General features: G+C 55.2%; 1 protein-coding gene across 1 annotated transcript; it reads left to right on the forward strand.

Annotated features, from left to right (window-relative positions):
* Positions 1-2,958: 2,958 nt before the first annotated feature.
* Positions 2,959-14,553, forward strand: SLC6A7 (solute carrier family 6 member 7; the record flags this gene model as incomplete). Its single annotated transcript, XM_080627369.1, has 14 exons — positions 2,959-2,991; positions 7,495-7,675; positions 7,768-7,899; positions 8,429-8,663; positions 9,333-9,471; positions 9,735-9,869; positions 10,433-10,536; positions 11,014-11,138; positions 11,509-11,621; positions 11,703-11,834; positions 12,170-12,269; positions 12,397-12,497; positions 12,626-12,793; positions 14,344-14,553. 14 exons carry the CDS (start codon positions 2,959-2,961, stop codon positions 14,551-14,553), a joined length of 1,908 nt encoding a protein of 635 aa, XP_080483495.1.
* Positions 14,554-16,443: the final 1,890 nt, after the last annotated feature.

Consider the following 16,443-nt stretch of genomic DNA (forward strand, 5'->3'; position numbering starts at 1 on the left):
CACCATCCTTTGGGCAGGGATGGGTGAGTCCCGCAGGGTTCCCTCCACACCAGGAGAGAGGCTGTGAACCCCATGTCCCCATCAGCTTTAGGACCTTTGGTCCAAACCCCCCAGACACGTGCCACCTTGTCAGTTGCACCCCAGGCAGGTGACAGGCACCTGGTTTAGCACCTGCAGCAGCTGCCTCCCGAATGCCACAGCCCTACATGGGCATCCTTATGGGGAAAGCCTGGGTTTAAGAACAGGGAGCCCTTGGGGACTGTCCCCAGAAAGCCCCTGCAGCTTCTTCCTGCTCCATCCTCCATGCTTCCCACTGGCTCCCGCTGCCCCTCCTCAAAGGAATCATCATCAAAATAAGGCCACGCACACCATGTGCCGAAGATGCCGGCAGCCTCCGGCATGGCACGCTTCCCGGCAGTGACTAACCGGAGCCGCTGCCGCCTTCCTCGTGTCTCATGGAACGGATCTGGGCACGGGCCCATCTTGCTGCCAGCCGCCACCTTCTCGCCTCTTCCCAGGTGACTGCCACTGGGATGCGGGTGTTTTCCCACGGATGGCAGCAGCGTGCACAGTGCCAGTGCCTGTCGGGCACTGCATCGGGATGGAGAGATGTGTGTGTCCTTCCCTGTGCTTCAGCCCCAGGGAAGGGAAAGGGTTACTTGATGTCTCAGGGGTGGCTTAGGGGTGGGAGAAGGCAAAGCTTGATAGAAAATGCTTGCAAGCCCCATATGTGCTCTCTAGTGGTAGGCACTCAGGGATCAGGGCATGGGGACCCTAATCCTGACCCTAAATCTGTCACCTGCCCAAGGAGGGTTTTGGAGTACCTGTACTGCATTGCTTCTCATGGGAAGACTCCTCTGGCTCCTACTGCCTCTGGCAGGTGCTATTCCATAAAGTGGATCTCTTGCCAGCTCCAGGGTGATGCAAGACTCACACCAGCTCTGCAATGAGATGCTGGAGCACCCCAGATGCCCTGGGTGGGATGTCTACACCCTGGTGGTCCAAGGTGATGGAGAGATGATGGTGCTAACAAAGCAACACCAGCTTAACCAGAGAAGGGAGCTCAAGGTACAGAGCATCCCACCAGCAGCGGTATCAACACGAACAGTTCAGGGTAGTGTCAGCCCTTGATGTCCCTACTGGTAAACACTGGCCTGCAGGCAAGACAGGGGCTTGAAGTCCACCCAGGGAAGGCTGGGTGGTTTGTGCAGGGCTCAGTCCATGTGATGTGGGACTGGGACAGCTGTAACAAGGTGGCACCAGTCTCTTCCCTCCCATGCTGCAGAGGTGGCTGTGGGACACTTCTCTTTAGGTGGATCCCAAGGGAAAAAGCCGAAAGGCTGATTCAGATTGCACAGGTATGAAGAGCAAACAAAGCATCCCTGCCCTGAGCAGGAAGGGTGAGGCAGGGACAGTGCCCAATGGGGCCAGCCTGGCCAGATCCAGGCTCAGCATTCCCACCAGCATCCTGGGAGAGGGGGAAGCGATGGGTGAGTCCAAGGCAGGTAGAGCCTGCCTGGATGGCTGCCCAAAGACCTTCTTCTTTTGAGGAAGCTGAGTGTGAAGAAAGATGTTTGTTGCGTTATGCAGTTTGCTCCTTCCACTTTTGCCACTGGGAAATGCAGGTAAATGTTAGCTCTGAAAGGCCCACAGTGCAAACACTGAGCCACTTCATCATGTTGGAGCCTGCAGAAATGTGTCTTTATGCTCCTCACTCGGAGAGCAAAAGAAAACTCGGAGGTTTTCTTTTGGGGAAAATTGCCATAAGTGCTTGGAGGGCTGTAGGAGCACGATGGCCATTGGGTGTCAGAGAGATGTGCTCTTACATCTGGCAGGCTGGGTCCTTTCAGTCATTGTCCTCCATATCCCCAGTGCTGCCTGTTCAGCTTCAAACCTGAGCAAAGCAGCTGGAGACAGGTCTGGGTCAGGCTGGAGCACTGTAGGAAAAGAGACACACACCCTGATGGACTGGGCACAGTCCAGGGGGAAAGTGAAGGACAAAAGGATATTATAAAGGGAAAGAGGCATTACTGTGGCAGACAGCAGCTCTCCTGGTACCACGCTGGCCCTGGGGCATGTGGGGTTGTCTCTCTTGGGGACATTTCCCACCATGAAAGTGGGAGAAAAAGACACACATCACCTCTCTGCCATCTCACTGGGGATGTGACTGGTGGGGAAAAGCCTGCACACCCCTGGGCTTTGGGGCTGTAGGATCCCACTGCTGATTCAACAGGAACATCCAAACCCCGGGCATGTGACCTGCAGCGTCAGGCCCATGGTATGGTGGGCTCAGCTTCTCACCCATGGGCCTGCCCAAGGGTTGCTCTTGCTCACAGCACGGTGGGATGCACTGGTTCTACGCAAAGGGACAGATGGGTGTTGAGCATCCCACTCCCCTCCACTGGGGTTTGAGTGCCAGCAGCATGGGCAGAAGTCACTTCTGGCCTTCTCAGGCTCCAACCATGTCCTGCCATGAGAAAATCAGCTCAGAGCTGGACAGAAAGATGCTGGGAGCTTCTGGCACCTGCACTCGCACTGCTGCCACCGCTCCTGGGGCACATGGGACCTGCAGGGTGCCTGCAAAGTCAGCTCAATCCTTACGGAGACCTGATGCATTCATGGCATGAGTAAGTCAGCTCCATCCCTCCCTGCTGGCTCGGTGGGGGGCTGAGGTCCCGACCCCCCCGGAGGGGTGCGTTTGACAGACAGCCCTTCTCCAGCCTGGGAGAGCCGTCCCTCCTCCCTCCCCGCTCAGCAGCCATCCTCAACTCAAGGAGCACCTTCCCTCCAGCCTCGCTCCCCCCGTTCCCCCGCCGGCAGGAAGGTGTTTGTGTGCCCCCCCCCCCCCCCGTTTGCCTGTTATCGCTTCGCCGTCTCCCCCTTCTCCCTCCTTATCGCCGGAGAAAGCGAGAGGGAAAAGTGTCGGGAGCGGGGAGCTCATAGCAACAGGATTCTGGGATGAAGAAGATTCGGCAGCAGCATCTCCGGGAGGTGAGAGCCGGGAAGCGGGGATGCCCCCAGGGCTGGGAGCCGGGGACAAGGCATGGACCTTTAGCCACCCCCTTCACGGGAGCCTCCGTGGGGAGACGACAGACTTTTCCCTGGCGGGGATTGCCCACGGGAATAGTGTGTGTGCGTGGGGCAGCAGCGGGATGTGGGGCAGAGGGATGGGGGCATTTCGTACCCGTGGGTCGCTGTGGTTAGTGGCCAGTGGAGGGCCTGAGCTGCCCCTTCCCCTGCCTCTTCCCGCAGGATGCTGGCGGTGATTCCCGGCGGTGATTCCCGGGGCAGAGCTGCCGCCTGCAGCGTGGTACCCCGGAAGGCGGCTCCCACCAGCCCCGGGGGCTGCCCGGGCTCGGGGGTGGTGGAACGTGAGGGTTTCCCCCTCATCCTCCGGGATGAGCGCGGGGAGCTGGGCAGTGCCTTTCCCACCGGATGCCTCCTCCTCGGATGCGTTTAAAGGTAGTGCTGGACCCTGACCTCTGGGTTCAGGGCAGAGCTGCAAACCCTCTTTGTACCCTTATGGAAACCCGTTTTAAGCCAAGTTCAGGCTTTCCTATCCTTGGCTCCCCTCAGAGCCACTCCAGGCTCAGAGTCCCCATCTACCCTCCCACTGGAGACCAAGCCACTTCTCCTGCATGGGGACACGCTGCTGCTGCCAGTGGGTCAGCCCTTCCCAGAGCATCACAGGCTCTGCCCTTTGCCAAACCATGCCCACTAACCACAGGGCAGGAAAACTCCAACCTCCACCAGCCTTCAGATGAATGAAAACCCAGGAGAGTTTCATCCCTGCCAGGAAATTCCTGGGATATTGGGATATGACATAAAAAAGCCAGCAGTGGCCTGGCAAAAGTCAGCAGCCTCAGGGCTGCCTTTCCTCCTCCGCTGTTGTTTGGAGGCATCATCTGGCTCTTCTCTCTCCTCCTCTCTCCTACAAATTGCTTTTTCAGATGACTTTGTGACTGTAAGAACCATTAAAAGTTGTCTCTGCCCCTTCCAAAGGCTTCCTGAGATCCTTGAATTCCTCTGCTGCTGGTGATCGTGTTTAGCATTTACTCAGGAACTCATTTAGTCCCGCAGCAATTCACTGGAATGGAAAGCAGATGTCTCCAGAGTTATTTTCCCTATTCCCACTGCTGCCCAGGGCCTTCCTATCCTTCATTACCCCAAAATACTCTTGCTGAGTTCCAGATGGAGAACCTGGTGATTGCAGCCACCCAGCACCTTGGGATCCCCATGTCCAGTGCTGGAATTGGGCTTGTCTGAAGCCATCCATGGCCAATGGAGGAGTTTGCACAGCCCTGGCTGCAGCGCCTACCCTGGCGCCCCAATAGCATCCTCTCCCTGTCACTGTGATCCGCTTCCCAGCAGTGAGCTGGGAGCTTTAAGCCTTCTCACCAAGCATGTTTTAGACATATGGAAATTCCTCTTTAATAGAGAAGATCTTTCTCAGGCACTAAGGATTTCGGGTTGGCATTTGCATAAGAGTAGTTCCAGAAGAGCAGAACGGATGGGTTTTATTTGCTTGATTATTTGCTTTGTGGGTTATTTGGTAGAAGTGGACTAAAGCCCATGGAGAGCAGCGGTTGGAGCCAGGATTTGGGCTGCGCCTCCCTGTACCCAGCCAGGCCCAAGCCGCTGCCCTCCGCTGCCTGCCTCAGACTTCCCCTACTCCTTCCCCAGGGTTTTAGGATGAAAGTCCGTAAGAATTCGCAGTGGTGCACACTCGCTCTGGACATCACTGTAATGAGTTTGCTTCAGCCTCAGCAATCTCCACATATCCCCTGTGGCGGCTCCAGCATCACTTGCTCCCTCTCCTGGCACGTGTTGTGATTCCAGGCTGGGGGAACCCAGGGCTGGGGCAGCCCTTCAAGGGGCTCCTCCACCCCATCGAGATGCTTCATTTACTTCCCTTTCTAAGAGATTTCGCATTTGAATTCATTTTTATGCCGTTTTCTCTTTTTTTTTCTCGAAGAGATTAACCAGCAATTCAAACTAATCCTAAGTGACTCACACTCTACAGACGCACTGTGCTCGCACATGGCTCGGATCCACAGGAAAGGAATCTGGTGCTGGGTGGCATTCCTCCCAACCAAAGGCTGTGGTCCATGCAAAAACACCGACAAAATAACCCCACAATGCCCGTTTGAATGGAGGCAAAATGTGATAAAAAAGTAACTTCAATCTGGCTGGTTTCTCACGGATGCAGCTGAGATTTGCACTCACTAAAACAAATTGGTTTACAGAAAATAATTAGCACAAGGCAATTTCCTTATGGAAGCCAGCTCTTGTCTTGGCAGAGACTAAAATGCTTTTTCTTCCCAGTGACCTTTGCTTTGCCGACTTCTTTGGGAGCATCTTGTGGTGAATAATGGAAAGTGATGCCGTGTTCAAAGAGGATGTGGTTGCCAAGGGAGCTGTTAGTCCCCGTCTGTTTATAACCGCGAGACAGGAGCCCGCTTTGAAAGATGGCTGTTGACGGTGGAAAGCACTAGAGCAATATTGTAGCACTACAGCACTTCAGCTGCTGCTGGAAAAGAAGGTTCCTGTTATGACAAAGGCTGAAAAAGAGCATTAATCCCAAAAAAAGAGGATGGAATTGAGCCAGCATGTGAGCTTTCAGCAGTCTGAAGTAGAGGTGTGCATCTCTCTGCTATCTGGGACAAAGATGGGCTGCAAGCCCTAAATACTGCATTTTGCAGTTCATTTTTAGTAAGGCAAATAGGCCAGGTTTGCTGTAATTTCTATGGGAAGACTATGTTTTGAGGCATTTGGGGGCATTACAGTCCTGGAGCAGCCTGTCTGTGTGTTTTCCAGCAGCATCCCTGGCCCGTGCTTCCCCACCCTGCCCGATGTGACTGCAGTGTCACCCTCCTTGGGGTCTATCTGACTCCTGAGCAGTCTCTGCTGTCTGCTCTGGGGTCCCAAGCTTAAACTGCAGAGCTCCAGCTAAAGATATCACAAGGGGGGGCAGTCATCACTAAGGCATGGGTGACAAACTCCATCCCATGGCCTCTGAAGAGGGTGACAGAGATGGGGACTGGGCCATGTCATTTGGAAAAGGTCTGGTTGGTTCCTTTCTTCTGGTTGCTTCTGTTGACTTCCTTGCCACGTCTGATGGATGGGCACCTGCATTTAGTCAGGTCATGCTGCTGCCCTTCTGCAGCTGTTCAGGATTCAGGCAGAGGTGCAGGAATTAAGCGAGAGGATTTAATGATGTCCCAGCATCCCTGCCTGCTGTTTCGGTGTGATGCAAACCTGGAAAGCAACAGGTCCCCAGCAGTGTGATGGACTGGAAAGCATTCTGGTGGGGGGAAAGACCAAACTGTGACGGCCCCTTAGCTCCTGTCCCTATGCAGAGGGACCTTTGTGAATACAGGATTTAGCTGCTGAAACTTTAGGGGGGGATGTAGCAGAGCAGTCTGTCCCTCACCCACAAACACAGGTTTCTGTGGGTCATGCTCACTGCGTGTGCTGGGTTAATTACCAGGCATGGCCATGGTTTGGAAAAGTTGCTAAGCTGGAGAGCTGCTTTAGCTGCAGGAGGGCTGCCAGGCAACAGCTCTACAGCAACAGGATTGGGGTCACATTCTGACTTTTCAGCCTGTGTTTTCAGCTTTCTGTTCTGGCCCTTGCCTTGTGAAGGCAGCATCCAGCGGGTATGGGCTTTTAATGATGGGGTTTAGTGTAACACCAGAGCTCGGGCTCTGCAGTTCAGGTTGGCTTTGGGAAGAGTTTGCTCTGCTTGTCCTGTCTCTCAAGGGGTTTTCATGCTGGGTGAGAATGGGTTCACCCCTGTGTTTGGTGCCTTAGGGCTGTGAGCTGGGGCGCACCCTGTGAAGGATGGGAGCCTGCAGCCATCTCCATCAGCAGCGGCTCCTTGTCTCCATGGGAACTGGCAGCAAGAGCATCCTTTGGTCCAGCCAGAGAGGAGGAGGAGGAGAGGAGATAGCTGCCACTTTCCCCAGGGGCTGAAGCAGGGCAGCACCGGGCTCTGCTCATCCGGCTCTCATCTCCCAGGGGATGGATGAAGGCCTGCTATAGGCTTTAAACACATATGTATGCTGGGGACCGACAACTCCTCCTGGCTGATCCCTCCAAATCCAGATCCCTCTCCCTCAATCACATCCCATGGGCTTGTTCCCTACAACCCCTGAACTCAGGGACATGGAGATGACTGCTTTTTTCTTTTAAGAGCCCAAAAAGAAGGGAAAGTTCCCAAATGGGCTCCTCGTGTACTGGTCCCAGTGCCTTGTCAGCAGGGACCACAGCACCCTCCTGCCTCTGTACCTCAGTACCAGGTGAACTATGCATCCTAAAGGGAGTCAAATCCTCAGGCAAAGTAAGGGCTGGACAAGTGTCAGTGCTGTAACTTGGGGTCACAAACTCACACCAGAGCTTTCAGAGCTCCTTCCTTCTCCACTCTTCCCCCCCCTGCTTTTATTCCTTCGTTAACCTTCTCCGCTCTATCCCATCCCCTGCTCTCTTGCTCAGCCGATCACCCCAGAGCTCCTGGTGAGCCCCAGCAGCCAGGACGGGGACCTAGGCTCCGGGTGCCCAGAGGACAGAGGGAACTGGACGGGGCGGCTGGATTTCCTCCTCTCCTGCATTGGATACTGTGTGGGCCTCGGAAACGTCTGGAGGTTTCCCTACAGAGCTTACACCAATGGAGGAGGTACTTGGGCACCCTTTGGAGGGGCCACATCTCCCCTTGGCTGAGCTGGGCTGGTAGAATGTTTTAGGGGTTTTTTTCCTTGCTTCTTGCAGGAGCTTTCTTGGTTCCTTACTTCATCATGCTGGCCATCTGCGGGATCCCCATCTTCTTCATGGAGCTGTCCCTTGGCCAGTTCTCCAGCCTGGGGCCGCTCGCTGTCTGGAAGATAAGCCCTCTCTTTAAAGGTGCGTGAGTGAAGTCCAGACCTTCTGTGTGGCCACTGGAAGAGCTGCTTGATGAGGACATGGACCAACATCCGCATCCCATGATCCTCAAAGCTCATGTTAGGTTAAATCCTGGGGGCAGGTGGAGCAAGATGGACTTCTGGGTTAGCTTAATAGCTGCAAGATATGTATGAGGTCTACCAGTCTTTGGAGGCTCTGGATGTCATGTTATATAAACATTATTAAGCCAGCCAGTGTACAAAATACAGCCCCAAAGCTGAGCAATGGCTGTGGAAGGTAAGAATAAAGCATTCAAAAAAAGGTCAAATCAAGCATTGACATCAAGTTGGAGTAAAATCACCTGTGTGATGAAATAGATCATCAGTTCAGAGAAGGCTTGTCCGGAGGGTACAATAAGAAGGTCCCCCTCCTGGTGAACCTCAGGCTGGTTAAACATTTGGCTGCTGAGCTCCAGTGTCTGACCCTGGTTTTGGGTGTTCTCTGCTCCGGAGAGATGGCTCACTCCTTCTTTACCCTCTCCTTCCTCCAGGCGTTGGCATGGGCACGATCCTCATCGTCTCCCTGGTGGCCATTTACTACAATATGATCATTGCTTACGTTCTCTTCTACCTCTTTGCATCCCTCACAAGCGACTTGCCCTGGCAGCACTGCGGCAACTGGTGGAACACCGACCTGTGCCTGGACCACCACGTCATCAAGACGGGGAACACCACCTTTCCCGTCAACATCACCAACACCGTCAGCCCCAGCGAGGAGTACTGGAGGTACAGAGCTCAGCCTGGCCATGGGGACATAGAATCATAGAATCCTTTGGGTTGGAAGGGACCTTCTATGCTCATCTAGTCCAACCCCTCTGCAATGAGCAGGGATGTCTTCAACTAGACCACTTTCAGTTAAATCTTCCCTTTCCTCTTGTCTTTTAAAGTTTTCTACAGTGTTCCTTATAAGTCACTCTATATATACAGACATGGTTGGCATTCAACCAGCAAGAGCATGGGGATGGGGTGACGGGTGAAGGGTTTGTGCTGGATGTCTCATGGTTGGTGTTGTGGATGCAGCGATGGGCTCTCATGGGTCAGCTGTGGGCAGTATCTCAGTTTAGGCATTAGGATCATGTCCCTGGGATGTGGGAAATGCCCATGAGTTAGCACTGCTTTGCTGGCCTGGAGATACATTAGACCGAAATGCATCCCAAACCTGGGCTGGCTGGGAATTTGCTCTCAAGCCTCCAGGCATCTCCTATGGGTTCTTTAATGCACGGTGGAGAAATCACACCAACGGCTCCCCCTTTCCCATCAAATAGCTGCCTGTCATCGCTGGGATTTTTGACAAGGTTATTTTGTGAGCAGAGGCATTGCTGGGTCCAGAGAGGCCTCAGGGAGAAGACAGGAATTGCTCATGACCGCTCACTAGCAGTTCTCCTTTCTCCCTAGCCGATACGTCCTGCACATCCAGGGGAGCTCTGGGATTGGGGATCCTGGGAGGATCCGCTGGAACTTGTGTCTGTGCCTGCTCCTTTCTTGGACTATCGTCTATCTGTGCATCCTAAAGGGAGTCAAATCCTCGGGAAAGGTAAGAGCTGGACAGTGCTTTTTGGGGTGATCTACAGCGATGCTCACCAGTGCCTGTGATTCTCTGCACATCTGGGAAAGTGAGACCCAGAAACAGCATCCTGGGGATGGGTCCCACATCCAGACAGTGCCAGGGCTGACACCACTGGTCCTGCTGCATCCCAAGGACCGGGCAGTGTGGGGAGATGCAGTGGAGGGCTGGGAGGGACCACTTGTGCTGTGCTCTCGCCCCCAGCTCTCCCAGTGGGCTCTGCTCTCCCGCAGGTCGTGTACTTCACTGCCACCTTCCCCTACCTCATCCTCGTGATGCTGCTCATCCGTGGCGTGACCCTGGAGGGGGCCTGGAAAGGGATCCGGTTTTACCTCACACCCCAGTTCGATCACCTGCTCTCTTCCAAGGTGAGCAGGGTCTTGTCCAACACACAGAAACGAACCTTTTCTTCTGCACCTTCACTGTGCAGCAGAGGTGGGTCCTTTACTTTGATGCCTTTTCTGGCCACCCCCTGACCTGAAGTCCTCTCTTGATTGACCCTAGACCAAAAGTACTTGCCTTTTTTGAGCAATCTGTCTTTGCTCCACACCTTGTCTATAGGGCTCTTCCCACGGGGCACAGCCCCATGCCTGCATTTCTGGTTCTCCATGCAGGGGACGGCATGCTCTCCACCTCCCCTGAGTACCAGAACCATGGGCAGGATTAACCCCTGTGATGGGCTATAGGGTGGTTATAGGTGCTCATGCTGGATTTGGCTGTTCTGTTTTTCTCAAGCAATCTCAGTGTGCAGAGCAGGGGTTTTCCTGGGATCAGCAGTGTTGGTAAGCAGAGACCACAAGGGCATTTACATGCTACACTGAGCTGGCTCTAAAATCCTCTCCTTAGTCCTTCCACAAGCCAACAGACCCAGTGTGAGTGGTGAGTGCGTTAGCAAGGAAAGGCTCTCCTCAGACCTGCTTCCTTCCCCCAGGTGTGGATCGAGGCTGCCCTGCAGATTTTCTACTCCCTTGGGGTAGGCTTTGGGGGCCTCCTCACCTTCGCCTCCTACAACACCTTCCATCAGAATATCTACAGGTAGGAGCCAGCTCCTGTCTTGTAAAGACCATGGGTTGGGGGAGCCATTGAAACCTCAGCTGGTGGGTTCAAAGCACACGGTCACCCAGCACTGCTCCTTGCCCAAGCACCTTATAGATACCTGGCAGCTTGCACAGGCTCAAGAGGGACAGAGGGCTCTGTAGAAGAAAGTTCTCCTAAGCATCAAAGCACAACATCTGGCTGAGAAGTTTTGGGCTGTAGGTGCTGACTGCTGAGGATGTTTGGGGCTGGAGTTGTGCCTGTTTGTCCTGTCCCCTTGTCCTAGGGGAAAGAAAGCTTGGAAGGAGCCCCACAAAATGACCTATGCCATTAGATAGACGCTCCTCTTGGCTATGAAAAGCACATGCCAAGAGAGGAGCTGGAGGAGAATCACTGTGACACCGGGGACTGGCAATGCCACTGGTGTGGAGTGGGAAGGAGTGGGCATGTTCAGAGCACCTTCTTTCTCCTCTGTAGGGACACCTTCATAGTGACCCTGGGCAATGCCGTCACCAGCATCCTGGCAGGGTTTGCCATCTTCTCCGTTTTGGGATACATGTCCCAGGAGCTTGGGGTCCCTGTTAACCAAGTGGCAAAAGCAGGTGAGGCCAAAGACCCTTTCTTCTTCACCTTCTGCCTGGGTGCACCGAGGAGCATCCTTTTTAGGGTGGGAGGCACCTGAGGGGGTCATAGTGAGGGATGATGCTATATGCTCAGCTGGCCAAAGGGCGGGAAGAGGAGAAACTAGTTCCTGCCGTGCAAACTGTGAGCAACACCAAGTGATGTCTAATAAAGTGATGTCTGAGCAAGGAGCAGGTTGGTTCTCCTGCACCTCTCACTCTCTGCTGCAGGACCCCTCCTGCACCTCAGTTCCCCACTGTGGTGCTGCTCTGCTGGGCTCTCCTCTCCTCCATCCCGCTATACCCAGCGCTGTCACCCCCTTTTCACCCTGCTGTCCTTTGCCTCCCCTAGGTCCTGGCCTGGCTTTTGTGGTGTACCCCCAGGCCATGACAATGCTTCCCCTTTCTCCATTCTGGTCTTTCCTGTTCTTCTTCATGCTGTTAACCTTGGGCCTGGACAGCCAGGTAAGGATAGAGCCCACCGAGCCAGTCATGGTGCCTGGGCAGCCCAGGGGCTATGGGGACCTTCTTCTCCTTTGCATGTAGTTTGCCTTTATGGAAACCATTGTCACAGCAGTCACAGATGAGTTTCCTTACTACCTGCGGCCAAAGAAAGCTTCGTTCTCTGCTGTCATCTGCATTGCCCTCTTCCTGATGGGGCTCATCCTCACAACAGAGGTAAGGGTTGGGGCTGGATGTGTTGTGGAGAGCTTAGGGCACAGGCTGCGTTTGCAGAGACACCAGTATTCACATCAGCTGTAGAGGTGGAAGACATATAACTGATGATTTTGGGCTTCGTTAGGATGTAAGGTCCAAGGGGAGCAACACAGCATTATTCCTGTCCCTGCACAACCCCAGAAGAACAATGTCTTCTGCGGGAGCCTGACCACTGTCTTCCTTAGTGCCCACAGAGGGGCTAAGAGGACCGTGTCCCCGAAAGCAGGAGGACATAGGTAGAGGCTTATTGGGATGATGGCCCCAGAGATGCTGGCCACTGTGCTTTGCCTCCACAGGGTGGGATGTACTGGCTGGTCTTACTGGATGACTACAGCGCTGGCTTTGGTCTCATGGTGGTGGTGATCACTACCTGCCTCGTGGTGACACGTGTCTATGGTAAGTTGTCTGTCCCCACAGGGGCACAGGGAAAGGTGGGCTGTGTCTGTGACACAACTGTGATACAGCTGTGATACAGCTGTGTCTGTATCACAGCTTCTGAATCCTCTCCCTCTGCCTCCTCCAGGCATAAAGAGGTTCTGCCGAGATATCCACATGATGCTGGGCTTCAAACCAGGGCCCTACTTCAGAGCCTGCTGGATGGTCCTGTCCCCAGCAACAATGATGGTAACTGCTGGCATCTCCTGCCCCAGGGACCACTCGGGTTCTGCTGGGAGGTCCCCATCATCTCCAGGCCCTTTTTGAGCAGGATACCTTCAGAGGGCTCTGGGTTCTCACTTTCGTCCCATTCACAGGCTCTGCTGGTGTACAACATCGTCAAGTACCAGCCCTCTGAGTACGGCAGCTACCGCTTCCCTGCCTGGGCCGAGATCCTGGGCATCCTCATGGGAGTCCTGTCCTGCCTGATGATTCCCATTGGCATGGTGGTGGCTGTGTTCCAAGAAGAAGGGACGCTGTGGGAGGTAGGAGGTGCTGGGGCCGGCATTGCTGGGGAGCACCCCACAAACATGCAGGGGTGACCACGAGCACCTGTATCCTCTGTCACCTTCTGCATCCTCTCTCCTGGAGGTGTGTGTCCCCATCCCTCCTTGCTGCCCATGGGGTGTGGGAGATGGTGCATCCCAGGGCATGTCCAGCGTCACCTTCCCACGGTGCCAGTCAGGCACTGAATCACGCTGCTTCTCAAGGGGCATCTCTGTGTACATCTCCACCTCCAGAACAAGCCTTGTCCTTGGGGGCTCACATTGTCCATAGCATGGGGCGGGCATGGGCACGTGGGACTTTGCCCCCATTTTGCAGGAGCAACGACAGAGCGAGGAATGCAGCTGCCATCCCCTGCAGGCAGCTGCAGGCAGCCATAGGCAGCATGAGTGGGGTTCCTTGGAGCAGGCTATGGAGCTGCCCGCAGCTTTCCCAGCCCTGCTGGGCTTTGCTGCTCTCCCCAGACTGTCCAAAGCAGAGGCAGCAGAGCTCACTGCACCGTACCCCCCCCGGCAGCAGCTCCCCAGCTGTAGCAGGGCACTTGCACAGAGCTGCCTTCCCAAGAAGCTTCAGCACAAGCTTCCATCCTATCTCATCCCATCGCATCCCATCCCATTGCATCTCATCTCATCCCATTCCATTCCATCACATCCCATTGCATCCCATCCCATTGCATCTCATCTCATCCCATTCCATTCCATCACATCCCATTGCATCCCATCCCATTGCATCTCATCTCATCCCATTCCATCCCATCCCACCCCATCCCATCTCATCTCATCCCATCCTATCCCACCCCATCCCATCCCATCCCATCCCATCCCATCCCATCCCATCCTATCCCATCCCATCCCATCCCATCCCATCCCACCCCATCCATCTTATCTCATCCCATCCCATCCCATCCCATCTCATCCTATTCCATCCCATCCCATCCCATCGCATCCTTTCCCACTCCATCCCATCCCATCCCACCCATCCCACCCTATCCCATCCCATCCCATCCCACCCCATCCCACCCCATCCCATCGCATCCCATCCCACCCCATCCCACCCCATCCCATCCCACCCATCCCACCCACCCCATCCCATCCCATCCCATCCCACCCCATCCCACCCCATCCCATCGCATCCCATCCCACCCCATCCCACCCCATCCCATCCCACCCTATCCCATCCCATCCCATCCCACCCCATCCCATCCCACCGTATCCCACCCCATCCCACCCCATCCCATCCCATCCCACCCCATCCCATCCCACCCTATCCCACCCCATCCCACCCCATCCCATCCCATCCCACCCCATCCCATCCCATCCCACCCTATCCCATCCCATCCCACCCTATCTCATCCCATCCCATCCCACCCCATCCCATCCCATCCCACCCTATCCCATCCCATCCCATCCCACCCTATCCCATCCCATCCCATCCCATCCCACCCCATCCCATCCCACCTCATCCCACCCCATCCCACCCCATCCCATCCTCACTGGGAGCAGAGGTGTGCAGGGTGCCTGTCTCCCCGCAGCGGGTGCAGCAGGCCAGCCGGCCCGCCATGGACTGGGGCCCATCGCTGGAGGAGAACCGCACCGGGCTGTACGTGGCGAGCCTGCCCGGCAGCCAGTCCCCCAAGCCCCTCATGGTCCACATGCGGAAATACGGCGGCATCACCAGCTATGAGAACACGGCCATTGAGGTGGACCGGGAGATGGAGGAGGAGGAGGAGTCCATGATGTGATGGGACCCCACAGGCTGGGAGGGGGCTCACCCCCCAGTTCACACAGGTTGCACTGTGGCACTTCAGGACAGCCCCAGGGGCTGGTTTTGGGAGCAGTTGGGAGGTGCTGACCCTGCTCGTGTCCTCATCACCGCCCTGACCCAGCCAGGATGGAGCTGCTGCTTGTCCCGGCATTCCGAGGTGTTTCTGTTCAGTGTGACAACTGTGTGACACGTCTGTGTGCTCCTGTGATGGTGTCTGGTTGAAGTGTCCGGGCTGCCCTTCTCCACCCTCAGCCCTAGCCCTGCCCTCCCCATGCAGGGATGCTCCAGCTACAAGGATGCGCCAGCTACAGGGATGCAGAGATGCTCTGGCTGCAGGAGGTGGGGAGGAGGAGGACATCCTCTGCATTGGTCTGTTCTCTATTTGTGTGTATTTAACTCCAGTAACCCACAAACACGTGTAAGAAAGGACTACAACATCCTCCGTGCTCTGAGGACAGTGTGTGCCGGAGGCACTGCAGCAAAACCAGTACAAATCGGTGTCCTGCTCAAGGAATGTGACCTAATAAATGAGCAGTTGAAGCAATGAGAAGGAAGAAATAATAAAGCTTTCCACACAGACCAGCTTGGGCCTTTCCAAGCTTGCAGATCCCCCAGGGACCTCAGTGGGTCAGGCCAGCTCTTCCCCATGGTGCCTGGTAGGGCTGGGGTGAGCTGTGCTCCATGTGTGCAGGAGGTCAGAGATGTCTCAGCTGGACCCAGCTCCAAAAGAGGATCAGTTTCCATCCCCAAGGGAGATCCAAGCGTGCTGCTTTTCCCAGGGAAAGAAGGGCTGTGTTTTAGTGCCAGTGTGTGATTTTGGGGTGTCTCCCAGGGCCTGTGTCCCAAAGACCCAATCTCTTGCTGATGCTGCTGTCCTGGGATGTACCAGTGAGGTCTTGGATGGGGCTGTTGGGACTCAATGCTGCCAGTCTCTGTCACCCTGATGTCATGTGCGCCTTCTCCCATGTACCACCAGCTCGCCATTAAAAAGCAGTGTGTGACATAGCTTCTGCTTGGGTTATTTGGGGGTCCTCAGCATGCAAGAAGGGCACATCCAGGGATGCTTCCAGGGGTGGAGGGCACAGCCCTTCTGTGCTTTGCCCTGCAAATCTCTGTCCTGTCCAGGTAAAAGCTGAAAACCCAGGATAAACAGAAAAAATAGTGTTTATGGCTGGATGATGCATGTGGCCCTGGTGCACTGGGCTGTTAACCCCAAGGGCTATGGCAGCCCAGGAATGAATTCTGGGGCAAGGCTAGTTTTCCTGAATGACACTTCCTAATGGTGGAGGAGATTTCATTGCTGCCTTTGTCCTGCCCAGCCACCTTCTCATGCACAGGAATGCTGAGCATTCTCCTCAGTCAGCTCTGCCCTTCCTTTTCCCTGCAGGACCACTGGTGGCTTTCCACATCCTCCTGAAAGCACCCCACTATGGCTGCAGCCTGCAGGGATGATGGGGGTCCCCCAGCCCCAGCTTCCCCATGTGTGTGGGGCTCACGACTGTGCTGCAAAGCACCTTCGGCCGCTAGGCAGGGTTAATCATTAGAGACCAGCCATAAAAGCATCGCTGATGGAAAGTTCAGGCTGTGGTGGCTGGGCAGCGGGGAGGGCCTGCCATAAACGTTTATGGCCCCAATGAATCCCTCGCTCTAACCTTGACACTATTTACCGAGCAGGAGGCCTCAGCAGGTCATGGTGCTGCCCAGCCATTGCTGGGGGTGCTGGCTGGGGAGCACAGGCTGGGCTGGCCCCAGGAGGGGCACACATAGGAGTCTGCTTGGTGTGATGGAGCCGGTGATGGTGTTTCATGTCACTGATGGCCACAATGTCCCAGAGGAACCAGGACAGCCTGATGCCTTCCCACAGGAT

This window comes from Psittacula echo, assembly GCF_963264785.1.
Source record: "Psittacula echo genome assembly, chromosome: 11".
Lineage (NCBI taxonomy): Eukaryota > Metazoa > Chordata > Aves > Psittaciformes > Psittacidae > Psittacula > Psittacula echo.